The sequence below is a fragment of the Sus scrofa genome, chromosome 3 (assembly GCF_054392235.1).
Source record: "Sus scrofa isolate SSC_HxYL_T2T_F1_AM1 chromosome 3, Sscrofa_HxYL_maternal_Yorkshire_Landrace_v2.0, whole genome shotgun sequence".
Taxonomy (NCBI): domain Eukaryota; kingdom Metazoa; phylum Chordata; class Mammalia; order Artiodactyla; family Suidae; genus Sus; species Sus scrofa.
Window position 1 is genome coordinate 46,582,111 of NC_139385.1, and position 27,767 is coordinate 46,609,877.

At 62.8% G+C, this 27,767-nt stretch overlaps 3 protein-coding genes and 1 non-coding gene across 13 annotated transcripts; 2 read left to right on the forward strand and 2 right to left on the reverse strand.

Annotated features, from left to right (window-relative positions):
- Window positions 1-9,181: 9,181 nt before the first annotated feature.
- Window positions 9,182-12,545, reverse strand: LOC110259948 (uncharacterized). Of its 2 annotated transcripts, none has more exons than XR_014841066.1 (3): window positions 12,409-12,545; window positions 10,441-10,512; window positions 9,182-9,310 (listed from the first exon to the last, which is right to left on the reverse strand). It is a non-coding gene; the product is annotated as an uncharacterized LOC110259948 (transcript). The 2 variants fall into 2 exon arrangements; XR_014841065.1 differs by having other exon boundaries at window positions 12,405-12,543.
- Window positions 10,404-14,713, forward strand: IGFALS (insulin like growth factor binding protein acid labile subunit). 2 transcript variants are annotated; one of them, XM_013987754.3, is made up of 2 exons: window positions 10,404-10,632; window positions 12,765-14,713. In XM_013987754.3, exons 1-2 carry the CDS (start codon window positions 10,542-10,544, stop codon window positions 14,567-14,569), a joined length of 1,896 nt encoding a protein of 631 aa, XP_013843208.1. In that variant the 5' UTR covers window positions 10,404-10,541; the 3' UTR covers window positions 14,570-14,713.
- A 627-nt stretch (window positions 14,714-15,340) lies between these two features.
- Window positions 15,341-22,535, reverse strand: NUBP2 (NUBP iron-sulfur cluster assembly factor 2, cytosolic). Of its 3 annotated transcripts, none has more exon segments than NM_001244801.1 (7): window positions 15,341-15,842; window positions 16,216-16,285; window positions 16,380-16,490; window positions 16,624-16,778; window positions 17,225-17,423; window positions 17,505-17,623; window positions 21,440-21,491. In NM_001244801.1, coding segments are annotated over 7 exon segments (816 nt in total). In that variant the 5' UTR covers window positions 21,456-21,491; the 3' UTR covers window positions 15,341-15,696.
- On the forward strand, window positions 21,854-27,426 carry SPSB3 (splA/ryanodine receptor domain and SOCS box containing 3). 6 transcript variants are annotated; one of them, XM_013987757.3, is made up of 8 exons: window positions 21,854-21,933; window positions 22,452-22,521; window positions 23,211-23,348; window positions 25,661-25,835; window positions 25,928-26,115; window positions 26,189-26,291; window positions 26,375-26,500; window positions 26,676-27,426. In XM_013987757.3, the coding sequence occupies exons 3-8, from the start codon at window positions 23,223-23,225 to the stop codon at window positions 27,014-27,016; spliced, it is 1,059 nt and encodes a 352-aa protein (XP_013843211.2). In that variant the 5' UTR covers window positions 21,854-21,933; window positions 22,452-22,521; window positions 23,211-23,222; the 3' UTR covers window positions 27,017-27,426. The 6 variants fall into 6 exon arrangements, with proteins under 6 accessions (XP_013843211.2, XP_020942493.1, XP_020942494.1 ...); XM_021086834.2 differs by lacking the exon at window positions 22,452-22,521; XM_021086835.2 differs by lacking the exon at window positions 22,452-22,521 and having other exon boundaries at window positions 26,428-26,500.
- Window positions 27,427-27,767: the final 341 nt, after the last annotated feature.

Here is a 27,767-nt window from a genome sequence, read left to right on the forward strand (position 1 = left end):
AGCAGAACCCCAGGGCCGGGGCAGCGAGGGGTCACTGACCACTTGTGTGGTGGGGGTGCTGGGGGCTCGGGTGGGGAGTGTGTGGGCCGGGAGCCTGTGGAACGTGGTCCCTGAGGCGCCAAGCTTTACGCACCTGTCCCTGCAAAGGCTGGCCTGTCCTGGGGACATGCCCAGGACCGGTGTGGGCAAAGGAGTGGACAGAGGGATGCTAGGACATCTGCTGTACTGGGGATGTGCTAGGTGCCCACCAGGCTGGCAGACGCAGCCGCTGGCCACGCGTCGCCCCTGCTGGAGGCCTGGCACTCTCAGCCCCTGCTCCTGCCTGAGAAGCGGGGCCTGTGCCAGGCCGCCCTGGGAAGCGCCTGTCCTGGTCTCGGTTTCTTGCCAGGTCTTGGCTCGGCCTGGACCCCGGGGGAGCTGGGTGGGCGCTGGCATCTCAGGCAGAGCCGTTGGGAGGTTGGCGTTGGGAGAATGAGGAGGGTGGGCACGGTGCATCACGAGGGCGAACCGGGGCCCCGAGCAGGAGGAGGAAGGGATGTGACTCGGGGCGCTGGAGGCAAGAAGGGCCGCGGGGAAGAGGGTGCTGGTCCCAGCCGGTGGCTTCCAGCGTGGGGGTGGTGGTGTCTGCTTGGCCTTGGTTGGTGGTGAGAGTGGCACCAGGACCCAGGGCCTGAGAGGCTCCGCTGGCCCAGCGGGTCCCCCAAATCCCTCCGCGTCTCATGGGCACGGCGATGCTCACCCAGATGCCCGCCTCTGTGTGGCTGAGGCTCGCTGCCGGCTCCGTAGGTGGCCCCCGCTCGTCCCGTCCCTCCTCGTCCAGACAGGTCTCGGCACAGCGCAGTCCTGGCCTGTCTCCTGGCTTTCTCAGCTCCCCGTCCAGGCTGAGGGTGTGTCCCTGTGCCGCGTCCTGCGTGGGTCTCAGCGCGTGTGCTGAAGTGGGACTCGTGCTGGTGCCGGGCCTGTGCTGTGTGGTGGAAGCGGGCGCTCGGAGACCTTTCACCTTAGGGGGGGTTTCACTGGTGTCTGCCCGGCTGCGGTGGTTGTGTGTATCCCTCACCTCCTAGGCTTCTCCCCTGCTTTCTGACCACGCTCTTTCTTCTTTTTTTTATAGGGTTGCACCTGCTGCATATGGAGGTTCCCAGGCTAGGAGTCCAATCAGAGGAGCTGCAGCTGCCGGCCTACGCCAGAGCCACAGCAACTCGGGATCCCAGCCACATCTGCGATCTGCACCACAGCTCATGGCAACGCCGGGTCCTTAACCCACTGAGCGAGGCCAGGGATTGAACCCGAGTCCTCATGGATGCTCGTTGGGTTCACTAGCCGCTGAGCCGCAGCGGGAGCTCCTTCTTCCTCACTGTCATCAGTCGCAGGCCGGGCTGCATACTCTGCGATTTCTTTGGTTCTCATTTTTTGCTGGCTTCACCCTCTGGCGTCTCGGTAAAGACATTCTGAACGTGGTTCACTGCCTTTTTTTAAAATTTTTTGCCTTCATGGTAAATGCTGGTGTGTCCTGTTTAACGATTCTTTCCCGCTCTGATGTCTTCCTATAATTTCATGCATTAGTTTTTTTCATTTTTCCACACTTGGGCTCACGGTTCGTATGATTGTGCTCATTGTGATAGTGTCCGGGAAACGGACACCTACTGTCCCCCCCACACTGCTGGCCATGCGAGGAGCGTCCGCGGTCCAGAGCTGCTTGGTGGCTCTACCTTCAGTCGGTACGTCTGGCCCCCCTTCCCGTTCCGACAGCTCTGGGATGGTTCCCTTCCAGGCAGGGCTGCTACTGGCCCTCATGGAGCGGGATCTGGTACTCTGCTCTTAGGTGTGAGGCCTGGGCTTTGGTGTCAGGACGGGGCTGGAGTGCTGACCCCTGGACGGGGCGGAGGAGTTGCGGTTTATGAACATGCGGCGGATTCATCGGCTTGGCTCTCTGGTCCCCGTCAAGACTGCCTTCGCCTCAGACTACCGTGAAGGATGGGGGTTCCCCGGGCCCCCAACACTTGGACGAACTGGCTGCAAGTTGAGGGGTTCTCCTGACCCTCACATCAAGTCACTCACTTGGTTGGTTCAGGATTCAGGGCAACGCTCCCTCAGGAGTTGAGTTTTCCTGTAAAGGCAACACGCCAGGAACAGCCAAGGAAGGTGGGCAGGGGCGGAGGGGAGGGGGCGCCTGCCCTGGAATATGGGGCCCCCTCCAGGAGCCCCGGCGTGGTGGTCTGGGGCGTCACCGCGTCGCCCCTGGGGCGCACCAGCCTCTCCCTGGACGGCCCGCCCTCTGGCCACAGGTGGGTCTTCTGGGGACGGCCCCTAGGGGGCGTCGCGAGAGCTCAGGTGTGGCCGGGGCTGCGGTAAATACTCGTGTGTCCCCCCCCGCCCCCCACCAAGTGGGGACAAGGTCTGATGGTCGCGGCTTTGTCCCCAGAGGTGCGTGCTTTGTTTCCTGCTGCTCTTGTCTCTGAATCACTCCCGGGTCTGGTGTGCGGGGACACTTGCTGAGCCTCCTGCGGGCCCCACTCCTGACCCCACGGGTGGGTTACCAGCATCTGAACGCTGACGGGGGGGGGGGTGGGGGGGCAGATACCGAGATGCGGTGGGGACGCGGGGGGCGCAGGCACAGCCCTGCCCCCGCCTGGAGCTGCTGTCTGTCCTGGTGGCGACGGTGGGACGCGCGGACTCCGCAGGTCAGACGAGGAGGCGGGGGCGCCAGGCGGGACGGAGGGGCGAGCCATGCAGACGCCCGGGGCGGTGGGTTGGGGGGAAGGAGGCCCGGTGCGGTCAGGACGTGTGGGGACTGGGGCGCCCCCTCTGAGCTGTGCAGAAGGGTGCGCACAGCCGACCTCAAGGCTACTGGCGAGGAGGCTGGGGCGGTGGCCTGAGCGGGAGGTGGCGGCAGCAGCATGTGGCCCCAGCTTGGGTCTGAGCCGTTGGGGCCGAGCACTGGGCAGGGAGGCAGCGAGGGCTCCGACCTGTGTGCTCGGGTTGGGGCGAGCCCTGGAGCCCGGAGGCTGGGCTGTCCCGCAGCAGTGAGGCGGGGACACCGGGGTGGCCCGACTGGAGGGAGTGTTGCCGGGAGGAAGGGCCTGAAGATGGGCGGTGGGCAAGGCGCTGCTGTGGCACCGGGCACGGCCTCCTGGGTATGTGTGGCAGCGCAGCGGCTCCCAGGGCCAAGATGTCCTGCCCCCGGGCCGGGCCCCTCTGATGCTCGGCTCCGGCCCATCTGGCCTGGGCAACGCTAAGGCCCGGAGCTGCCCCGCTTCTCGGGGCCTGCGGGAGCTCATGCGGGGCGGAGCCTGATGTTGCTTGTTTTAGGAACTAGTGACGCTGCCTTGAATGTTAGTGGGGCTCTCCCTTGGCTGCCTCGGCCACTGGTGGAAACGTGTTCTTGTGCCCGTTTCCCAACACGCCCGTACCCCGCCAGGGTCCCAGCCCGCGCCGACGTGCGGCCCTCTGCTCGCTGGCCTCGCAGCCTGGGCGCCGGCTTTCCCGGCCCCTGGGGGTCTCTCCTCCTCCTGCCTAACTCCCCACCCCCGCCCAGCCCCGTGGTGACCCTGCCGTCAGGCTCCCTGGGTTTCTTCCCCGCGCCCCTCTTCCTGGGAGGACTTGTAGGGTGTTTCTCAGCTGCTGTCACCTGTCTGCTGGCGGGAGGCTCCATCCCTCACCAAGCTGCGCTCCGGTCACTCCCTGGGACCCTCTGGCCCTGCCCCCGGGTGGTGGTCTTGCTTCCGGCAGCCAGAGCCCTGGGTCCTCGCTGTGTTCCTGCAGCCGCCTCCCCGCCCTGCACGAGTCCTGTGCAGGCCCGGGGAGGTTATTTCCCTACAGCTCAGCTCTCAGCAGTGACGGCCTGTTACCACTGAGACTCTTCGCTTTTTATTGAAGCTGAGATGAGATTCACCCAGCGTACAGTGAAACTCAGTGGCGTTTCGTGCACTCACAGTGCTGCGTGACCCCCGGCTCCTGCCGGCATCTGAAACTCCCATCCCTCATCTCTTCGCACAACCACAGGGGAAGAGGCTTTACCTGGACCGTCCACTTCTGGGGACACTAGTTCTACGTTGGGGCAGCAGCGAGGCCCGGGGAGTAAGTGGGTCTCAGTGGCTCTGGGAGCGCCGCGCAGGCGCTGCGGATCCAGAGAAAAAGGCAAGGCTGGTCCTGCTCCCATGCTGCCCCTGGGCATGTGTACCTGCTCCACTGTCCCTCGGAACCGTCAGCGCTCAGCAGAGGCCAGGACCACCTCTGCCCTGGGCTTCGAGCCCAGCTGGGGCCCTGGGGGGTGGTGGGGGGGTCCAGCCCATCAGGCCCTTGCTGCCTTCTCCATCCTTCCTCCCACTCTGCAGTTCAAGGAATTTTCTTTGTCAGCAAATGGTCTTAGGCCAGAAGCTTGACTTCTCCAGCTCTACAAGCACTAATTTTTCTTTCCTCTGATGTCTGTTTTAATAATCCTCTGTTGAAGAAAAGAATACCGCCCCGTCTAGTTTGAAAGGGGCCAAAGAACTAGATATTGAAAAGGAAGATAAGTACGCACAACTGGAGTATCTTTAAACGGTCCAGTCGATAACAGGGCATTCACGCAGCTGAACCTATTTATTTATTTGTTTTGCTTTTCAGGGCCGCGCCTGCAGCACATGGACGTTCCCAGGCCAGGGGTCTCCTAGGAGCTACAGCTGCCAGCCCACACCTGAGCTGAGTCTGCGACCTACACCACAGCTCACGGCAATGCCAGATCCTTAATCCACTGAACGAAGCCAGGGATCAAACCTGCGACTTCATGGTTCCTGGTCAGATTCATTTCCGCTGCACCACAACCGGAACTCCTCTCCTTGTTTTAATCTGAAGGATTCTACAAGTAACAGGTACATCTTCTTCATTCCATCATTCAATTTTCTTTTTTTTTGCCACGACAGGAACGCCTGAATCTATTTAAAAGACATCATCAGCATCGCCAGGTGCTCATGGAACATTCTACAGGATAGACAGGATCTTAGACCACAAAACAAAGCCCAACAATTTTTTTTGTCTTTTCTAGGGCTGCACCCACAGCATATGGAGGTTCCCAGGCTAGGGGTTGAATTGGAGCCACAGCTGTTGGCCTGCACCACAGCCACAGCAATGCAGGGTCTGAGCCGCATCTGCGACCTATGCCACAGCTCACGGCAACGCCAGATCCTTAACCCACTGAGCAAAGCCAGGGGTTGAACCCGCAACCTCATGGTTCCTCGTCGGGTTCGTTAACCACTGAGCCACGACGGGAACTCCCACAACAAATTTTTAAAGCTAGAACATACTGTGTATAATTTCAAGCTCCAGTGGAATTAGATATTTATAACAAAACGAAGTCTGGAAAACCCCAGACACTGGGAAGCAAGTTAACATGTAAAGAGTGTGCGTCACAAAGGTGACAATGAACACATAGCATCCCCACGTCTGGGCTGCAGCTGAGCAGTGCAGCTTATACGGTGCTTCTGTGTAAGAAGAAAGGCTCCAAGCAAACCCAGGGGCTCTACCTTAAACACTAAAGAGGAGCAGACAAAAGCAAAGGAAGCAGAAGCAAAGAAATGAGTGATGAGCAGGGAGATCAGTGAAATGGAAAACAGAAAAAAACCCTGACCAACAAGATGACACAAATGACCAAAATCACGACTGCGAGAGGAGACATCAGTATCCACCACAGAGGAAGAAGCAGGCCCTACCAAGGCCCGGGCACACCTCCAGGGAAGGTGAGATGAGCACACGCCTTCAGCTTCAACTAAAACGTCTTAGTTTCCGAGGCAAAAAGAAACCTTAGGTCCACACGGCTTCACAAATACATTCTCTCAGTAACACCCTTCACAAGCGGTTCCAGAAAATACAGGAGGGAACACGTCCCCACTCACTGTGTGAGGCTGGTGTGAGCCTGATCCCAAACGGAGAGCCAGCGACCGGTGTCCTTCATGAGCACAAAATCCCTCAAATGTCAGTACCACGAGCTCCCTTGTGGCGCAGCAGGTTAAGGACTGATCCTGCTGTGGCTCAGGTTCAATCCCTGGCCTGGGACCTTCCATAGGCGAGATTTATCACAGGAATACAAAGTTGGTTCAACATCTAAAAATCAATTAACAATAAACCATCAAATAAAGGACAAAACCCACACGATAATCTCAATGGATGCAGGAAAACATTTGACCCAACCCCACACCCAGGAGCTCCCTTGTGGTGCATCAGGTTAAGGATATGGTGTTGTGGCTGCCATGGCACGGGTTCAATCCTGGGCCTGGAAATGGATTCCACATGCTGTGGATGTGGCGAAAAAAATTTCCACACCCGTTTGTTATAAAAAATGTCAACAGGAGTTCCCGCTGTAGCTCAGTGGTGAATGAAACTGGCCAGCATCCATTATGACGCAAGTTCGATCCCTGGCCTCGCTTGGTGGGTTAAGGATCTGGTGTTGCTGTGAGCCGTGGTGTAGGCCAGCTGCTGTAGCTGATTTCGACCCCTAGCCTGGGAATCTCCATATGCCGTGGGTGCAGCCCTAAAAAGAACAACAACAAAAAAATCCAAGTGCAGCAGCTCAGGTCACTGCCAAGGTGAGGGGTGGATGGATTCCCAGCCCTGCTCAGTAGGTTAAAGGATCTGGCGTTGCCATGGTCGCGGTGTAGGTCACAGGCAGCTGTGGCTGGGATTCAATCCCTGGCCCCGAAACCTCCACATGCCCTGAGTGCAGCCACAACATTAAAAGAACATCTACTAATTTCCAAATGGCTGCTCTGTCAAATCATTCCGAACTCAGTTATTACAACACGAACGTAGCCCCTGGCCGTTCTGGAGGTCGAGGCTGACAGCAGCCTCCCTGCACTGCAGGGTCAGCAGAGCTGTTCCTTGGGGGGCTCTGGGGCCAAACTCTGTCCCCGGCCTTTCCCACTGCTGGAGGCTCCCCACCGCCCTCCCTTTGCAAAACTCAGCAACTAGGGGTCGCAGCCTCCCCTCCCTGCCTCATGCTGCCCTCCCCCCTTCCACTTTTAGGGACCCCTGTAATTACACGGAGACCCCCCGCAAAGTCCAGGTCACCCTCACCGTCTGGAGGTCGGCGGAGGAGCAGCCTCATTCCCCTTTGCCCTGCACCCTGACACAGGCACCACCGCGGGGACAGGAGAGGGCCATCTCTGGTCGGGAGCCTCCTCCTGCCTGCGACGGCAGCTGTGAAGACAAGCCCGCATCCTCAGCGCTGGGGAAGGAGTGTAGGCTCCCTGCTCTTGGCCCTTGGCAGTGGCCCACGGGGTGTGCAGGGAAGCTCGTGCAGACGAAAGGCGTCTCCACATGCATAGGGTCCCCGCTGGGTGGCAACGGGACTGATGGCCTCTTGGGAGCACTGAGGTGCAGTGGGTAAGGCTCTGGTGGTGCTGCAGCTCTGGCTTAGGTCACAACTAGGGCTCCGATCTGATCCCTGTGCGGCGGGGCGGCCAAAAAAGGGAAAAACCACGTCCTTATGCACAGACAGTGTGATCCTGTGTGTGGCCTAAGGAGTCAGATACACACACACCGGGAATTAAGAAGCTGAGCCGGAGAAATCTGTTGGGATTACACAGGCTAAAGCCAACCTGAAAACAAAATCACACCAGTTCCACTCACCACGACATCAAGACAAATAAAATACTCAGAAATCACTTTATCAAACCTACTGTAAGATTCATACGCTAAAAACTACCCCGTCCCCCATGCTAAGAGAGGAGTTCTGGTCGGGGCGCACTGGAAACGAATCCGACTAGGAACCATGGGGTTGTGGGTTTGATCTTGGCCTCCCTCAGTGGGTCGGGGATCCAGTGTTGCCATGAGCTGTGGTGTGGGTCACAGATGCAGCTTGGATCCTGTGTGGCTGTGGCTGTGGTGTAGGCTGGTGGCTACAGCTCTGATGCGACCCCTAGCCTGGGAACCTCCATATGCCACAGGGGTGGCCCTAAAAAAGACAAACCAACCAAAAAAAAAAAAAAAAAAAAGCCAAGAGAAAGAAGATAGATGTACACGGAAAGACAGCTGCGTTTCCTTTTTCTTTTTATGGCCACACCCGAAGCACATGGAAGTTGCTGGGCCAGGGATTCAATCCCAGCCACAGCTGTGACCTACGCCTGCAGGGGGATCCACACCGCACCGCTGCAGCAACCCCGCAGTCAGATTCCTTTTTTTTTTTTTTTTTTGGTCTCTTTAGGCTGCACCCACGGCACATTGGAGGTTCCCAGGCCAGTGGTCAAATCAGAGCTGCAGCTGCCAGCCTACACCACAGCCACAGCCACGTGGGATCCGAGCCGCATCTGCGACCTACACCACAGCTCACGGCAATGCCGGATCCTTAACCCATTGAGCGAGGCTGGGGATCAAACCTGTGTCCTCATGGATACTAGTTGGGTTTTTTACCATTGAACCACAACAGGAACTCCTTCAGTCAGATTCTTAACCCACTGAGCCACAGTGGGAACTCTGATAATCTGTGTCTCCCATGGAGCAGGTCTTTGTGACCTGGGTTAGAGAAAGAGTCAGGAGACACCACGCTGAAATCATGTGCCATGTAGGAAAAAACGGATCAAGTGGACCTCATAAAATCAACTTCTGTACTTCGAAAGACATTTTTTTAGGAAAAGAGATAAACCACAAACAAATATCTGCAAATATTATCTCTGATAACCCATAACCTATAAAGTCCACCACCCATAATATACACTTAGAACTCAGTGAGACACCTCAATTAAAAAGGGGCAAAAGTCTGGAGCAGACCCTTCCCCCAAGAGGACCTAAGACCTGCAATAAGCACGTGGGAAAATGCCCAGTATCCACAGAAACACAGCACAGCTTAAAACATCCAACCAGAACCCTGACCACACCAGATCGTGGCGACGCGGAACTGGGATTCTCAGTTTGTGAAACGATACAATCATTTTAGAAAACGGTCTTTTAAAAATTAGACAGAGGCTCTGGGAGCCAGCAAGCCCCCGCCTGAGAATCCGCCCTAGAGGAGCGAAGCCCACGTCCCCCCAACCGTCCAGGGCAACGGTGCTCCCTGTGGACAGCCCCAAACGGAAGCTCACCAGGTGTCCGTCAGCGGACGTGGCGAGGCCAGCAGATGGGATGGCAGCGGCGTCACCAGCAGGGACACGGATGTGCTGAGCGAGTGCGCCACAGGCACGAGCCCTGAAGACATGCTGGGCGAGGCAGGTGGGGTCCGCAAGGCCCCCCGTCGGCTGCCGACGTTCTGCAGGTGGCTGGTGCGGGCGGCTGCACGCGTTACCGAGGGTCGGGTGGAACAGCATCAAAAGCAACAACCATCGACAGGGAAAACACACAAACCCTGAAACAGACGTGCAAGATCCTAACATGGAAAGCTACAAAGACGCCCCTAGAGACCCCTGCGCCCCGTCCACAGATGGACACTCAAGCTGCAACACAGTCAAAGTCGGATGGGTGTCTGCGCCCACCGCACACACGGACCTGCACGGGGCCCCGCGTCCAGGAAGCTCTCGGAGGAGGATCCGCTCTGCCTCCAAGGCCCAGGAGGTGCCCAGAAAGGAGCAGGCCGCAGTGGGCCCTGCCAACAGCCAAGGTGGTGCCGAGGGGCGCAGGGGAAGGGAAAGCCCAGGGAGGCAACCGTGCCCCTGCTCGCTCCGAGGAGGCATCTGCACGCGTGGGTGGCCCGCAGGTGCCCCAGAGGGCAGGGCTCTAACGCCTTCACCAGGTGGCTTAGGAGGCCGTACTCAAGTGTGTGGCTGTGGCGTGGCCGGCAGCTGCAGCTCCGATTCGACCCCTTGCCTGGGAACGTCCATGGGCCGCGGGTGTGGCCCTAAAAAGACAAAAACCAACCAAACAAAACCACCACCCCAAGTCCCACGGACGGCAGCCAAATTGACGATGAGCCGGAGACTGACACGCACCTGCCAGGACGGTCCCCTGGCCAAGGAGCCAGTGTCCCCAGAGCCATCACTTGTGCTGAGAAGGGGACAATGACTGTCACTGTCACCCCCTTTGGAGCTGAGCACAGACCGGGCACCCGGGTGGTCCCAGGAGGGTGTGACCCCTAACTACCCGGGGGCCTGCCCTCCCAGGACCCTCACGTGCACACGCGGCCCTGGGTGGCAGGGCATTTGGACAGAAAGCGGGGAGAGACGACGGCGACGCGGCCCGAGGGCGCCCAGACCCCGCGCTTCCGTGGACATGTGTCCAGGCTCCTTAAGGGAATCTCAGGCGCCCCGTGCAGAGGCCAGCGCGGCTGCGGAGGGTCAGGGGCCAGGACTCTGCCAGACTCGGGAAAGGTTTCGAAACCCAGAGCGCGCCTGGGCTCTTACAGGCGGCTTCCAGCCCTAAACCCTCAAACGCGAGAAGGCGGCCTGTGAACCACCCCTCCAGTCCATGTGCGCCTGGCCCGCGGGGCCACCTGGGAGCTCTGCTGAGTCTGCGCTTTCTGCAGTGGAGACGTGTGTTTACCGTGTAAATGGCTGGGTGTGGACTTTCTCCTGGTGGATCTATAATTTCTCAGAAGAGAAGCTGAGAAACGACCTGGAAAGAAATCAAAGCTCAATAGAGGGATGAGGACCAAGCTGGGCCCCTCGGCGCGGCTGCAGGGGCGCTGGGGAGGGGGCGCACCGAGGCCCCCACCTCCTCCCTCTGCCTCCCCAGGTGAGGTCCGAGGGGCCCGACCCCGCAACAGGCCTTGTCCTCCCTAACTCGGGTCCACCTTTTCAACCCCTTCCAGACCCTCTGAGAGCAGGCCCAGTGCCCGGGGCGGGTGGAGGGCTGGGCAGGCCCCTCGAGCGGCAGGGCGGGCAGCCGGAGGGCGCCTCCTCCTGCAGGTCGGGAAGGGCTCTGACCTGCAGGCCCGGGGCCGTGGCCACGCCCCTTCCCCCGTCTGACCCCAGGCCGCACGGGCACCTGTCCCAGGGCCTGGGCAGGGTGGGTGGCTGTGCCCCACAAGCGCCCAGGAGGACAGCGTGGGGCCTGCTGCTGGTGGCGGCTGAGCTCAGGGCCGCTGGACCTGGCCCCCGAGGCCAGGCCGTGCCCCGCTCTCTTCCCGGGAGTACTCTGCGGGGACAGCAAACATGAGGTGGCTGGGCCCTGCCAAGCATTCCTAGAAGAGGCTGGGGGAGGGGCAGCCGCCAGACACCAGCTGACCCCGAGGTCACAGGAGAAGCCAAGACTGGGCCAGGCCCCTGGGCGCTGGGACAAGAACCCCACCCCGGCAGGCAGTTAGGAAACAGGAGGAGGGGGAGGCCAGCACGCCGGAGAGGGGGCAGAGGCTTAACTCCCACGTGGCCGGGTGCCGGGCGGGGAGACCCCCAAGCTGCCCGAGGGGCCCCCGCCCACACGCGGGAGGCCGGCTGGCCGTGCCCCAGCTCCTCGCGGGCTGCTCTGAAGGAGACCCCCGCCCGCCCGGCCTGCAGCCCAGTGCTGCCCCGCCCAGCCCCGCAGGGGGACGGAAGAGGGGCCTGGAGGAGGGGCCGGGAGGAGGGGGACAGGCCCCTTGCGGCCCCTCCATCTGCACCAGGCCCACCTCGCCCCCCTAAGGCGCTGCAGGGTGGATGCCGCCCCCCGCCCGTGCCCTGCCGTCCCCACCGTGCGCCCTCGGTGCCGAGGCTGGCGGCCCGGCAGGAGGGGGTTAAGCGCACTGGGGCCAGCAGGGCCGGGCTGACCGGTAAGGAGGGTGCTGGCCGCCGGCGGCGGCGGTGGGGAAATCCAGAGGGCAGGAGCGGCCGGCCCAGCAGACGCGCCCATTCGCCGCCCGCCTGTGGCCCGCTCTGCACGAGGGATGGCCCTGAGGAAAGGTGAGGCCCCGCGGGCCAGCACCCGCTCCTGGAGGGCTGGCCCCGTGCCCGAGCCCCTGGGGCAGGGGCTGCCCCCTGGGAGGGCGCAGCTCAGGGCAGGCCGGGGGCTGTGGGAGACCACAGGCGGGGAGGGGGTGGGGGGGGCGTGATGGTTGGCAGTGGCAGGGGGCCCGGCCGAGCCCAGCCCCGAGAAGCTCCTGGCCTCCCCTACCTCCTCCCCCAGCCCAGGACCCAGGCTAGCAGTGCAGGCGGGGGAGGCCTCACCCCAGACCCTCCACTGGGCCATGGCCTGTGCTCCCAGCCACCCCGGAGGCCAGGCCCCCGCCACCCGGGTTATCCCGCCTCCGGCGGGGTGAGGCCCCCACCCCAGGACCTCGAGCTCTTGGGGGGGCAGGGAGGAGCCGGTGCAGTGGGCAACCTGGTGCCCAGCGGAGGTCTGGGGGGTGTTGCCGGGGAGCCTGGCATCCTTTGTCCTGGGACGCTATGCGGTCTCGGGTCCCCCGCTGCCCGGAGGCCTGTGCCCTGTTCCTTCCCCAGCCACGGCACTGGGCCAAGTCCCCGGGTGTGGACCGCACCCCGGTCTGGCGTCGGGGGCACTGTCCAGACCCTCGGGGCAGCAGGTGCACATACCCACCGAGGCCTGCTCTGGAACATTCTCGCGCTCACGCCTTCCTCCAGGCCCGCTGGCAGCCTAGGCTGGCTTGAGGGTCCATCGTGAGGATGCAGACGAGTCCATGGCCTAATCGCCAGGTCCCCAGCCCTGTTTTTCTGGAACAGGCGTCACCGCTCCGTGGGTCCTGCGGGTGGAAAGGGCAGCCAGGTTTGGACCGGAGGACGTGCCAATCGTCCTGCCTGTCTCCTGTTGCCCGTCTACGTGGGGGACCAGTGCCTCCCTCCAGCCCAGTCAGCAGTGCCCGGTCCTGGCCGTGGGCTGCTTCCCGGTCTCCTGGGCCCCGTCAGGGCCGCCTCCCCAAGCCCCTCTCCCCACAGGAGGCCGCGCCCTGGCGGCGCTGCTGGTCTCCTGGGCGGCGCTGGGCCCCTGCACCCTGGCAGGCACGGAGCCCGGGGCGCCATCGGACGCCGAGGGCCTGCCGTGCCCGGCTGCCTGCTCCTGCGGCCACGACGACTACACGGACGAGCTCAGCGTCTTCTGCAGCTCCCGGAACCTCACGCAGCTGCCCGACGGCATCCCAGACGCCGCCAGGGCCCTGTGGCTGGACAGCAACAACTTCTCCTCCGTCCCCGCGGGGGCTTTCCGCAACCTCTCCAGCCTGGGCTTCCTCAACCTGCAGGGCAGCGGCCTGGCCAGCCTGGAGCCGCAGGCGCTGCTGGGCCTGCAGAACCTGTACCACCTGCACCTCGAACGGAACCAGCTGCGCAGCCTGGCGGCCCACACCTTCCTGCACACGCCGGGCCTGGCCTCACTCGGCCTCCACAACAACCTGCTCAGCCGGGTGGAGGAGGGCCTCTTCCAGGGCCTGACCAACCTCTGGGACCTCAACCTGGGCTGGAACAGCCTGGCCGTGCTGCCTGACACTGCGTTCCATGGCCTGGCCAACCTGCGGGAGCTGGTGCTGGCCGGCAACAAGCTGACCTACCTGCAGCCCGCGCTCTTCTGCGGCCTGGGCGAGCTGCGCGAGCTGGACCTGAGCAGGAACGCCCTGCGGAGCGTCAAGGCCAACGTCTTCGTCAAGCTGCCCAAGCTCCAGAAGCTGTACCTGGACCACAACCTGCTGGCCGCCGTGGCCCCGGGCGCCTTCCTGGGCATGAAGGCCCTGCGCTGGCTGGACCTGTCCCACAACCGCGTGGGGGGCCTCCTGGAGGACACGTTCCCCGGCCTGCTGGGCCTGCATGTCCTGCGCCTGGCGCACAATGCCCTCGCCAGCCTGCGGCCCCGCACCTTCAAGGACCTGCACTTCCTGGAGGAGCTGCAGCTCGGCCACAACCGCCTCCGGCAGCTGCCCGAGAAGGCCTTCGAGGGCCTGGGCCAGCTGGAGGTGCTCGCGCTCAATGACAACCAGATCCAGGAGATCAAGGCAGGCGCCTTCCTGGGCCTCTTCAACGTGGCCGTCATGAACTTGTCTGGCAACTGCCTGCGGAACCTGCCGGAGCAGGTCTTCCGGGGCCTGGGCAAGCTGCACAGCCTGCACCTGGAGCACAGCTGCCTGGGCCGCGTCGGCCTGCACACCTTCGCCGGCCTGTCGGGGCTGCGCCGGCTTTTCCTCAAGGACAATGGCCTCGAGGCCATCGACGAGCAGAGCCTGTGGGGGCTGGCGGAGCTCCTGGAGCTGGACCTCACCGCCAACCGGCTCACGCACCTGCCCGGCCGGCTCTTCCAGGGGCTCGGCAAGCTGGAGTACCTGCTCCTCTCCCGCAACCGGCTGTCGGCGCTGCCGGCGGACGCGCTGGGGCCCCTGCAGCGCACCTTCTGGCTGGACGTCTCGCACAACCGCCTGCAGGCGCTGCCCGAGGCCGTGCTGGCGCCGCTGGGGCAGCTGCGCTACCTCAGCCTCAGGAACAACTCGCTGCGGACCTTTGTGCCGCAGCCCCTGGGCCTGGAGCGCCTGTGGCTTGAGGGCAACCCCTGGGACTGCGGCTGCCCCCTCCGGGCCCTGAGGGCCCTCGCCCTGCAGCACCCGGCCGTCGTGCCCCGCTTCGTGCGGGCTGTGGCGGAGGGGGACGACGACCGGCAGCCGCCTGCCTACGCCTACAACAACATCACCTGCGCCAGCCCCCCGGCTGTGTCTGGCCTGGACCTGCGCGACCTCAGCGAGGCCCACTTTGCCCACTGCTGACCCGCGTGCTCAGGAGACCTGCTGGGTCCCGCCCCCAGCGGACCCCGGCCTGGGGCCGGACCCGGGCCCTGTGGTGTGGCCCCCAGCCGGGTCCCAGAGGGCCAGCCCTCCCCACCCGTCCCCGATTAAAAGCAACCTGATGAACGCCGAGTGCGCACAGTGGGGGCACAGCGCTGGCCTGGGCACGCGGTCCCGCTCGCCGCGCTCACCCCCAGCTCTGGCTGCCGCGGCCCCGCACGGCCGTCCCCATCCCTCCCTGTTGGTGCCCACTCTCCGCAGTCCACCCACCCCAGCTCCCAGCCCCCAGCCGAGGCACGGCAGGCACTCACTCAGGTCCTCGAGGAGGCTGGTCCCGGCAGGTCGGTGCACAGCCGAGGCACCTGGAGGCGGGGCTGCGGCCGGCCTGGTTCCTGGGCCCCCAGCGGAAGCCAACGTCCCTGGCACACCCCTGCCCTGGTGCCCTCTGCCCGATCCATCTCTCCCTTCGACAAGGGTGCTGCCACCCTGCCTGCTGGAGCCCACCCTCCCGACCTTCCCGCTCCTCCACTCCGCCCGGCCCGCAGCGCGACGGCTGGCGGCGGGGCAGCCCCTTCCCCTCACCGGTTCTCCAGCATCACCAGTCACTCTACAAACCCTCCTCAAGCTCCACTCACATGCGCCCTTGCCCGAGCCTCCAACGGCATCGACCAGGGACCGCTGGCCCAGGCCCTGGGACGTGGAGGTGGACGCCGTCTGCCGCAGACACAGTGACACAGAGCCGGGAACGCGGGGCCGGGGCAAAAGGACCAGCAGGGTCAGACATGGCACCGCGGTGATGGGGCGCCTTTATTTGGGGCTCCTCTGAGATACAGCTGACACCCGGGGGGGGCTGCCCCCTCCTCTACCCCGAGGACAGGCCTGGGGGCTGAGGGGCCCCAGGATGGCTGAGGGTGGCGGAAGTCCCCCAGGCGCTTGGGCCCGCGCCGCCGGGAGCTCAGGCCTCGGCCTTCGGGCCGCGTGCTGTCCACCGTGTCTCACGGGCCGACAGGGCAGAACCACGGCGTACTGTCCGCAGCTCAGAGTTGAGCCACCGCTGGGCCATCAGAAATGTGTCCTGGGAGGCGGGCCCAACAGCGTGGCTGCCTCGGTCAGCGGAGCCCAACGGGGGTCTCGTCGAGGATCCTCTGCGCGATGGAGGAGAGCACGGGGAAGGCAGGGCTGTCCGGGAAGCCGCGCGCCAAGTCGCGGCCCTCCTCCAGGCTCCTGGCGAGCTCAGGATCCAGGGGCACGGAGCCTGCAGGGGGCCGGGGGCGGGAGCGGGGCCATCAGCGATCCCACAGCTCGCGGGCGGAGGCGCCCGGAAGGACGGCCACCCCGAGCCTCTCGTGCTCTGGCCCTCGAAGCAGTGCAGGCCGGGCGCGGGGGCCAGACTCCTTCCTCCACGGCCTCCGGCCTCCGCAGGCACCTGGGCCGCAGGCGCCTGCTCCCGCCCGGGGGCGGCCTCTCTCCAGCTTGTTAACCGTAACCATTGAAGCGGGTTGTTGGAGAGGAGCCACCCGGCCCAAGGAGCACAGGAGGCACACCCTCTTCCTCCCACTTGGGGTGCAGGGGGCGTGGGGACGTCCGACCACCCAGAGCAGAGGCTCAGGTGGCTCTGGCTCGCTCACCCAGGAAGGGCACTCCGGTGTGTCTGGCCAGCTCCTCTCCGCCTCCCCGGGAGAAGACGTGGGTGCACTCCTGGGACACAGAGGTGCGGGTCCACCTCGAGGCCCCTCCCCACTCTCGAGGAGAGGGGCTGGCCGCCCGCCCCCCGGGGCCGCCCACGACTCACGGCGCAGTGTGGGCAGACGAAGCCGCTCATGTTCTCCACGAGCCCGATGACCCGCAGCCCCACCTTCCTACAGAAGGTCAGCTCCCGTCTCACGTCCCCCACAGACACGGCCTGGAGACCGGGCACAGACGAGACCGGCCGCTGGGCACCCCCAAAACGCAGCCACGAGGGGTGGAAAGATGGAGACAGGGCCTGCCCCAGGATGGCGTGCAGCTGGAGAAGCAGGGGGGCGCTCCCGAAGTACCTGGGGCGTGGTGACCACGAGGGCCCCCAGGGGGCCGTAGGGGCGCAAGGCGTCCACGGCGGCCATGTGCTCATCCGAGGTCCCAGGGGGCGTGTCCACAACCAGATAGTCCAGCGGCCCCCAGGCCACGTCAGACACAAACTGCTTTATCAGCGCTGAGGAGACCGGGGAGGTCCAGGCGGGGGAGCGCGGGTGAGACAGGGGACTCCCGGGTGTCACGGGGGGCCCGCTGCCTCCACCCAGCCTGCCAGGGCAGGGCAGCCTCTGTAGGGCCCGGGACCACCCAGCAGCACAGCTGTGCAGGCCGCTCCTCCCCAGGAACCGGGAACACCCCCCACCCCAACTTCCACCCAGGTCGGAGCTGGGAACCCTCCCCAGGCATCTGGACCCCGCCCTGCACTCGCTCTGCACCCAGCAGCCTCTCCGCCACCCAGAGCAAGTCTAGTGCCATCTGCTGGCGCACAGCCACCACAGCCCCACCTCGCACCCCTCACGGGGGGACCTCTGAGCAGGTGCTGCCCTGGTCCTGCCACAGGCCGGGCAGCCTCACCCGTGCTTTGGAAAGGGAAGGCCAGCGCTTCGCCTGCCCGCCTGGCGTTACCGTTCTTCTTGGGGCCTCTCCACACCACGGCCTCGTCCGGCTTCTCCAGCAGGAAGCCCACTGACATGAGGGAGATGCCCTGCTCCTGGTCCACGAAGACCGGCAACCAGCCCCTGTCGCACTGATGCACGGCCCTGCCCTGCACCCGGAGCATGCGGGGGATGCTGGGGCCGCACAGGTCCACGTCGAGGAGCCCCACCTGCGGGAGGCGGGCACAGGCGCCTGAGGCCGGGGCCCCGCCAGGCAGGGGGTAAAGCCGGCGGCTGCCCGACACGCTCACCTTCTTGCCCGTGTGGCGCAGGGCCAGGGCCAGCTCCGTGGAGATGGTGCTTTTCCCGACACCCCCCTTTCCTGAGAGGACAAGGATGATGTGCCGGACGCCGGCCAGGTTTCCAGGCTCTGGTCAAAAGGACAACAGGGCAGGAGAACAGGGCGTCTCCTTGGCACCACCCCCTCTGTGCCCCCACCGCGGGGTCAACAGGCTCTTCCTGTGCCCCAAGTCCCGCCCCATCACCCAGCAAAAGGGCGTCCACAGCAGGTCCCAGACCCAGCTGCGGCGCCTCGGAAATGACCGCTCCCACCGGCAGGAGCGGGGCTGCGCCGTGGCACGAAAGGCCTGAAAGGCCTTCTCTCCAGGCGGGCGCGTGACCACCTGGCCGCACGCACGCTCCGGGCGGCTCCCAGCCGACGCCCCGAGCAGTGGGTGGGGACGAATGCAAACAGGGTCCTCGCTACAGCAGCGCAGGGCAGCCCGCCAGCCCCTCGCTCCGCTCTGGAGGTGCCCAGCGCCCCCGCCCTAGGGTCACTAGAGGCACCCAGGGCAACCGTGGCCTTGCGCTCCCAGAAGGGAGGCTGCAGCTCTGAAAACAGCCACCACTGTGTGCAGAGTCAGGCCACGTGGATGGCTCACGTCGTGCCTTAGGAAACTCTGGGTACACAGGGTGGCCGAAGCAGCAGTGCCACTCCCTGGGCAGGCCCTGGCCTGGGGAGCCCCACCAGCCACAGGCCACTCTGCCTCAGCTCCTCTCCCTTCCAATGAGCCCACACCCAACCACTATTCACCATCCCACTCCCTGCCACCCCACAGGGCTGCATCTGTGTACAAACCACCCGCAGCCCCCGCAAGAGCCCCAAGTTCTTGCCCCCGAGCCCTCAGGACCTCAGCATCCAGAGGACAGCCCGGCCTCCAACTGCTCCCTCCACAGCAAGCCCAGGGCCCCAGGAGGGGCCCAATAAAAGGTGACCAAGCCCTGCTCTCAAGAGTAGGTTCAAAGCCCCTCTCTCCTTCAAATGTCCCTAAAGGAACTTAGAGGCTCCTGGCCAGGCTTTCCCACAGGTCCTTGCCACAAACGCATTATAGTGCTTCTCCTGGGTCTCCTTCCAGGATTGGTGGCTGAGATCTTCTAAGCGTACAAGGAAAGGCCATGCCCCCCACCCCAAATGGCCAGCTCACTGCCTGCAAATACAAGCCCTGGACATCATGCTTCAGGGCACCTCTGCGATGCCTTAAAAGTCTCTTACTTACATTGACTTAATATCAAAAAGGACTGGGAGTTCCCTGGTGGCCTAGCCAGTTAAGGATCCAGCGTTGTCATTGCTGTGCTTCGAGTTTAATCCCTGGCCTGGGAACTTTCATACGCTGTGGATGCAGCGCCCCCTGCCCCCCCAAAAATCGAAAACTATTTAGGAGTCAGGAATTCCCGTTGTGGCAGCTCAGTGGAAATGAACCTGACTGGCATCCATGAGGATTGCAGGGTCAATCCCTGGCCTCGCTCAGTGGGTTAAGGATCTGGCATTGCCGTGAGCTGTGGTGTAGGCCAGCAGCTACAGCTCCCATTCAACACCTAGCCTGGGTACCTCCATATGCCACACCGCGGCCCTCAAAAAAAAAAAAAAGGAGTTCCCGTCGTGGCGCAGTGGTTACCGAATCCGACTAGGAACCATGAGGTTGCGGGTTCCGTCCCTGCCCTTGCTCAGTGGGTTAAGGATCCGGCGTTGCCGTGAGCTGTGGTGTAGGTTGCAGACGCGGCTCGGATCCTGCGTTGCTGTGGCTCTGGCGTAGGCCGGTGGCTACAGCTCCGATTCAACCCCTAGCCTGGGAACCTCCATATGCTGCGGGAGCGGCCCAAGAAATAGCAACAACGACAAAAAGACAAAAAAAAAAAAAAAAAAAAAAAGTATTTAGGAGTCAATTTCACCTTTGGCGGGGTGGGCAACCTCTAGTAGAATATCAGGAAAGCCAAGCTGGACCCGGATGCTCATTTCCACTTGCCCTTGGTGTGGATGCTGCAGTGACAAGCCCTCAGTACTAACGACTTACTTTGCTCACTGGTGGGACTGGGGCATCTTATCCGCCTGAGCATCAAACAGGACACTCCTCCCATCAGGTAACTGGAAGGAGCAGCGACCTTTTCAGGCAACAATGCTTAGAAGCCAACCCTGAGAAACTTTACAAACTAAAAAGCTTCCATGCAGGGAGCAGCGAGAATCCTCGTGCCCACCAGGTGTGAGAGGCTGCACCGAGAGGGCGAAGAAGAGCAGTATCTCCCGCCGGAGGGAAATGAGGCCCCTCTGTGGACAAAAAGCCCGATCAAACATTCTGCTCAACCCAATCGTGACCATTTGATACACTAGACAAATATGAAAGTTTCTGTATGCAAAGAATCTTTCTAGAAAAGGAGAAGCAACTGATACCAGGGTTGCCTGTGGACACAGGTAAGGTGACCGTGTGGCCATTAGGCTTTTTTTTTTTTTTGGTCTTTTTGCTATTTCTTTGGGCCGCTCCAGCGGCATATGGAGGTTCCCAGGCTAGGGGTGCAATCGGAGCTGCAGCCACCGGCCTACGCCAGAGCCACAGCAACGCAGGATCCGAGCCGCGTCTGCAACCTACACCACAGCTCATGGCAATGCCGGATCCTTAACCCACTGAGCAAGGGCAGGGACGGAACCCGCAACCTCATGGTTCCTAGTCGGATTCATTAACCACTGTGCCACGATGGGAACTCCCCCCATTAGGCTTCTTGAAACTTCTTGTACGTGCTCCTCTCCTGGCCACGGTTAAAAAAGAAGGCTTCAGAGTTCCTGCTGTGGCTCAGTGGGTTAAGAACCCCACTAGCATTTGAGAGGACATGGGTTTGATCCCTGGCCCCGTTCAGTAAGTTAAGGATCCTGTGTTGCCTCAAGCTGAGGCGTGGGTCACAGATGTGGGTTGAATCTGGTGTTGCACTGGCTGTGGCCACAGCTGCAGCTCCAATTAAACTCGGAGCCAGGAACTTCAATACGCCGCAGGTGTAACCGGGCAGTTAAAAAAAAAAAACACGAAGGCTTCATCAACCAATCTAGAAGGCTTCTAACAAGTATGCCCTTTCCATAACAAGCTTTTTCAGACCTCTTCCTCCGGTGCTACCTTTGTACCTTGATGGGTAAGTCTGGAGGTAAGAGCGCTTGTGCCCAAGGTACCTGGCCTAGAAGAGAAGGCAGAAAAGGACGCCCAAGAAAGGCCTGTTTGGGCAACTCTGCAAATCCAACTGTGCCCAATGGAGTATTTGTACTCCGCCCACACTACTTTCATCATTTTATTTTAGTTTGTTTTCTTTTTAGGGCCGCACCCATGGCACAGGGAGGTTCTCAGGCTAGGGTTCCAATCGGAGCTGTAGCCTCCGGCCTACACCACAGCCACAGCCACGCCAGATCCGAGCCGCATCTGCGACTACACCACAGCTGGAGGCAACGCGGGATCCTTCACCCTCTGAACGAGGCCAAGGACTGAACGCGCAACCTCGTGGTTAACTAGTCGGATTCGTTTCCACTGTGCCACGACGGGAACTCCGATTTTTTTTTTTTTAAACTAGAGCTTAGAAACCTAGAATGATACTTTTAAAGGAAATAAGAGTCTGAGGCCTCCCAGGTTTTCCTTCTTAGAACCTCTCTCTTGAGACTTCTAAGCGCGCCCTAATGACCAAAGTTTCACGCGCACCTCGGCGACCTTTACACTGTAAATAAGAGGCAGAGCTAACACCTGGATCCCCGACCGGCTGTTGCGGGCCAGCTCGTTCACTCTGCCCTCGCGCCGGCAGCCGGGGACGCGCCGGCAGCCGGGGACGCGCCGGCAGCCGGGGACGCGCCGGCAGCCGGGGACGCGCCGGCAGCCGGGGACGCGCCGGCAGCCGGGGACGCGCCGGCAGCCGGGGACACCACGCAGCTCCGCACACTCACCAGCCGCCGCCTCCATCCTGACCGGTTTGCCGCGCGTCTTCCTTCCGCTTCCTCCCAAGCACCGCCCGCCCCGGCTTGAGTGAAGTGCCTCCACAACCAATGGCCAGTGCGAACCCTCCTGATAGGTCCACTCGCTCAACCCTCAGCCAATCCGGTCGCATGAGGGGGTGCACGCAGATTCCGGCGCAGACGACGTACAAAACATGGACCTACATCCGTGTTCACGCCCGCACTTGGGGCCGCCTCTTTTCCTCGCCCCGCGTCCAATGGGCGTGCGGACCCTCTCTCCGACCTCTTGAGAAGTGACCCATGGGGACGTTGGGTCAGGATTGACGGGGCCATCGGCCTCTCAACAAAAGGCGTGTGCTGCGGGGCCCGCCCTTCTTACGAAGCCCCGAGCCGCGCGCGGTGCGGGGATTGTTTACGTCTAGCTCAGGAGCGGAAAGTAGGTCACGGCCGGCCGGGCGGAGCGCGGCGGCGCAGAGCGGCTGCAGGTGAGCGGCGGGCCGCGTCTGCGCCGGGATCCCCGGGCCTCCCTGGCCCCGCCGCCCCGCCTGGCTCCGGACCCCGCTGCGCCTGTTGACCTTGCGGAGCCGTGGGGCCGGCGCGCCTTTGTTCCTGCGCCGGCGGCGGCGGCCGTGGCGGGGCCGGGCTCGGCTCTGAGCCGCAGGCCGGGCGGGGCGGCGGGCGGGCTGCCACCGCGCGGCGCGGGAGGGACCCCGCCACCCGCCGATCCTGAGACAGTAAGATGCCCGATCGGGACGTGACCGGCTACTGCGCGGTCTGGGAGCACGCTGCCCGGCTTCTCAGCGGGGTCAGACTCGGGGCCGTGCTTTCAGCGTGCACCGCCTGGCGCCAGCTGTGTGCCGCGGAGGTGGCGGGCGGGGAATGGGTTGGGCTCACTGAAGCCGTCCCCAGAAACGAACCCTGGTGTGCAGACGCGCTCCCATCCCTCGAAAGCTCTGCCTTACCTCATTCACCATCGCCTCTCGGGGTCGTGGCTGGGGGACAGTCCTGGCCCTCCTGAGGATTTCAATCCAGGGAAAAGCCGCGAAGTAGATGATCACAGAAATCGACTTATTGTAAGTCGGACATGCAAACTGAGAGCCAAAGATGGGAGGGAAAGGCATTCTGGGCAAAGGGCAGGAAGAGCTAGCAGCTGGATCATAGGCTTTGTAGAATTTTGCATTTTATTCTAAGAGGAGTTTACAGCTTCGTTAAGATCTAAAGATTTGTATTTCAAGAAAAGCTTGGTTGTGGCTGTAGTGAATGAAGTGGAAAGAGGCAGAGTGAAGATGAGCCATGTCCGGGCGGGCCGGGCAGGGTTGTAGACGGATTCAGGACATGTTTTGGCAGTGATGTGGGGCATGTAGGGCTGGCAGGCCACGGCAGGAGGGGGGAAAGAGGTGCTGGGGATGACTGGTGTGTTTCTGGCATGAGGAACTTGTGGGTTGGAGATGCCATTTGTCAAACTGGACGGTGGAGGAGGGGCAGGCAGAGTTTGGGATGCCTGAGGGACAGCTCGGTGCCTGAGGCTGAGCTTGGAGCGGGGAGAGGGGCTGAGCCGGGCGTCATGGATGTCTGGATGGTGTTCCTCACTCTTTACCTGGGTTTTGTCAAGGTGCTTGGATCCTGGAGTGAGGCTTGTGCTCATGAATAGTTCTGGAGCCCTGGGGGGGCCGGCAGAGGGGGGCTGAGTCTCGGGGGCGTCAAGGGACCTACCGGTGTGCTGTGTTCCCTTTCTTTGCTCAGACTCCTTGCTTTCTTCCAGATCCTGTCCACCATGACCAGGCGCCCACGGAGCAGCAGAGCGTGGCATTTTGTCTTGAGTGCAGCCCGTCGAGACGCGGATGCCAGGGCCGTGGCTCTGGCAGGGACCCCCAACTGGGGCTACGACTCTGATGGGCAGGTAGGTTCCAGTGGGTGAGGCGACAGCCAAGGGAGACGCTGCCTGAACTGGACTGGAAGAGAAAGCTGCCCCTGGGGCCAGAGGCAGGGCTGGCCTGGCCCTCCCTGTCCCTCTGCTCACCCAGGCCCTTTATATGGGCTCAGGATCTCAGGATAGATGCTACCTGCCTCTGCGCCTTTTGACCTGAAGATGTCAGTGGGAACTTTGGTCAGTTTATTTAACAAAATCTTCGTCTTATTTACCAAACCAGTTTCCAAAGGCAGCTATGGTTAACTCCACGAGCAATCTTCCGGATGTTTTCTCTGCCTGTTTAAATCTGTATTTTGTATTTGTGTGTACGTACCTAAAAAAAGAATTTTGATTTTTTTTTTTTTTTTTTTTTTTTTTTTGCTTTTTAGGGTCTCACCCACGGCATATGGAGTTTCCCAGACTAGGGGCTGAATTGGAGCTACAGCTGCCGGCCTACACCACAGTCACAGCAACGCCAAATCCGAGCCGCATCTGCGACCTACACCACAGCTCACGGCAACGCTGGATCCTTAACCCACTGAGCTGGGCCAGGGATCAAACTTGCGGCCTCATGGATCCTAGTCAGGTTCATTCACTGCTGAGCCACAGTGGGAACTCCCAGAATTTTAGTTTTTTAAAGACCAGCATTTCTGCGCCTTCACACGTCAGTGACCCTGCGCTCTGGGAGGCCGGGGACTCTGGAGGCCGTGAGGAGAGCCTCCTGTTCTGACCCCCGCCCCTGTGGGGCGGAGTGGCGGGGCTGTGTGGCCTTCGTGTCCCTGGGGGCAGGGAGGCATGGGAATGGCTCTGCAGTTGGCTTCCTGAACCTTTTAGACTAGAGCTGGGCTCTGGATCTGCCCTGAGTCACCTCCACTGCTTCCTGCAGGGGTGATCTCTGGGTGACTTGGTGCTGCCCTGTCACAGCCACCCGGACTCAGTCAGGTGTCCTGGGTGGGGATGGGTGCCTCTCTTCCCTAGAACCACCAGGCCTTGGGGGGGGATTGGAGGTGATGACATCCTAGGCCCCTTCCTGGAGCCTCCCTTTGCTCCCTGCCCAGGCCAGTGAGAGGCCCTGCCTGCATTCCTGTCCCACCCTCAGCTCCCACTGACCACGTGGCCTGAAGTGTGTCCCTGCCTCGCTGGCTCATCACTGGGTGGGGTGCAGGTGTCTAGGGGCTGGGGTGGTATGTGGCCACTTAACAGCCTAGTGTCCTTGTGTGTGTGGTTGGGGAGAGTACGTCACCCAGCACCTTTGAAGGCTGAACACTCACAACCCTGCCCTTGTGCACTCTGTGCCCAGCTTGTGTACAGGTGTCTGTGCCCTTGGCTCCATGGAGGGGTGCCTCTGGCCGATGGCTGTTCCAAGCTAGCAAGGTGCTCCAGGCCTCCCGAGCGGGGCTCCTGAGCTGTGTCTGCCCTTGGTTCAGGGAACGTAGGTGGCGGTGCTGAGGGCACCAAAGTCTAACAGCGAAGGAGCTCAGCTCCAGCGGGAGGAGGCACATCAACAAGGGCGCAGGAGGGCGTTGCGGGGGGGTGACGCAGTGAGGAGCCGGGGGCACCTCCTTGAAGTGGTTTCCAAAAGTGGTCCAGGACTGGGGCCGGCAGGGGGCCTGCCGCTTGGATGAGTGAGGCCAGGCTGTGTTTTCGGAGGAGCCAGATCCCTTGCAGAGGGTATTTTGGGGGAGTTGGAGGAACACCTGGAGGCCGGGACAGTGACAGTGGAGGCCAGAGCCAGGCCAGGCCAGTAGGCCAAGCTGGGTGGGCCAGGAGTGCAGGCATGGAGGCCGTCTGCACCCCGGGCCCCTCCTTGATCCGCTGGAGGTGCAGAGTCTAGGTCATTGTCTGGAGGGGTCTGTGTGGCGTCACAACAGCGACAGCAAGGTGCCCGGAGAGCACCCTGGCCAGCTTCCAGGAGGGCCTTTGAGAACCTGACCAGCTCAGCCTTGGTGTCTGGCCACTGGGCGAAATCAGGCCCCCAGGGCTTGGAGTCCCCGTTTATCTGTGGTGAGGAGCTGCCTGAGCGGTGCTGGAAACCGAGTGTGCGGCCCCACCTGGATGAGTGGCTGGGCCTCCAGGGCTCTCACCTTTCTTTGTAGGGACCACCTGCATGGTGGCCTTTGGGAAGGAAGCCCTCCCAGCTCCTAAGCCAGGCAGAGGTGCCCAGGGTCACCAGAAGGGTGGCTGGCTGTGCCCTTGAGACCAGCCCCCTGGGTCCTTCCGTGAGGCGCCAAGCGGTCCAGCCAGGGGTCGGGTTGGGCCGGTGAAGGCAGGACTGGCTGGAACAGCTGGCCCTTTGCTCGCAGCACAGCGACTCAGATTCCGACCCCGAGTGTCCGAACGCGCCGCCCTCCATCCCCAGCGCGGTGCCCGTGACCGGGGAGTCCTTCTGTGACTGTGACAGTCAGAGCGAGGCCTTCTGCGGCAGCCTGCACACCGCCCACCGGGGCAGGGACTGCCGCTGCGGGGAGGAGGATGAGGGTGAGCACCATGGGGCCGCCGGGGCGGGGGGGCGGGTGGGCGGCCCTCTGGGCTGCGGGGCGCGCGCCCAGCCCCGGCCTCTTGCTCTGCAGATTTCGACTGGGTCTGGGATGACCTGAACAAGTCCTCAGCCACCCTGCTGAGCTGCGACAACCGCAAGGTCAGCTTCCACACGGAGTACAGCTGCGGCACGGCGGCCATCCGCGGCACCAAGGAGCTGGCCGAGGGCCAGCACTTCTGGGAGATCAAGATGACCTCGCCCGTCTACGGCACAGACATGGTGAGTGGCAGGGCTGCGGGGGGGCTGCGGGTGCCATGGCCCACGGCCCCCCCACCAGTCCCGTTCTTCCCAGATGGTGGGCATTGGGACGTCAGACGTGGACCTGGACAAGTACCATCACACGTTCTGCAGCCTGCTCGGCAGGGACGAGGACAGCTGGGGCCTCTCCTACACGGGTGTGTGTGCGGGGCGCGGGGGTGGGGCAGGCGGGGCTCCCAGGCCCTGGGCTCACCCACCCCCCCGCCCCCACCGCCCCCAGGGCTCCTCCACCACAAGGGCGACAAGACCAGCTTCTCCTCACGGTTCGGCCAGGGCTCCATCATCGGCGTCCACCTGGACACCTGGCACGGGACGCTGACCTTCTTCAAGAACAGGAAGTGCATAGGTGAGCAGCGCCCCGTGTGCACGCGCAGGGCACAGCTGCCCCGAGGCTCCCTGAGAGGACGTCCCAGGGTCCCCAGACCTGGCCAGGGCTGGCAGGCGGCCCAGCATCCTTAGGCACCTTAGGAGGCCTCCAGGGACCAGGGTCTGGGCTCAGGATGCTCCCCCCGCCCCCCCAGGAGTGGCAGCCACGCAGCTGCAGAACAAGAGGTTCTACCCGATGGTGTGCTCCACGGCGGCCAAGAGCAGCATGAAAGTGATCCGCTCCTGCGCCACCATCACCTCCTTGCAGTACCTGTGCTGCTACCGCCTGCGCCAGCTGCGGCCCGACTCCGGGGACACGCTCGAGGGCCTGCCCCTGCCACCCGGCCTCAAGCAGGTGCTGCACCACAAGCTGGGCTGGGTCCTGAGCATGAGCTGCGCCCACCACAAGCCCCCCGCACCTGCGCCCTCGCCGGCAGCTAGTCCCAGCAGCCCTGAGAGCCGGCGCTGCCAGAGGAAGCGCTGCCGAAGGACCTAGCTCGTTCCACCAAAATGGCCTTCTGGGCCCGGGTCAGTGGCGACGCTGCCCGCCCTTTGGACCACCCTCCAGGGCCACGGGAGAGGGAGGCCTGGGCTGAGGTGGTCTCGGCTGCCCCCCTGCCCGCCCGAGGCTGGACGGGCCTTGTTCTGGAGGCTCTGGGGCCTCTGGGGCCTTGCCCTGTGATCCTGAGACCAGGACCGCCCAGGTCTGTGTGCTGCCTGTGCCCCATGAGCGGCCACGGCCCCAGAACAGCCAGACGCAGGAAGCTGTGGTCTGCTGCCTGCAAGGATGGCCTCTTCCTGCCGTCTCTGGCCTCGGGTTCTCAACTCCCTTTTTGCATGTGGTCAGCTACCGTTGGTCCCGTCTGAGGCCGAAGTGACTCTAATAAAGGTAGCCTTGACGTCTGACGCCTCCACTGCCGCTAGAATGAAAGGGGCCGGGCCAAGGCTGGGGCGCACAGCCCAGCTCCCGTTGGGGTGTCGCACACCCTCGGGAGGCGGTGGCCTGCTTCTCTTCTTCCCTCAGAGCTTCCTTACAGCTCTTCCTCTCCAGAGCCAATGCCAAGCCTCCAGGGGACTGGCGTGTGCCCTGGGCACCTGCCTGAGGTGCTCCCCAGCCCTTCCCGACTGTCCTGGGTGGCTTCCACCCCCTCCTCCAGGCTGTGCAGGGCCCAGGGCACCTGAATGCTGCCCCTGCTTCTCCAGACTTTCCAGCCGGCTCACATCTCCTGGCCAGACAAGAATCTCCT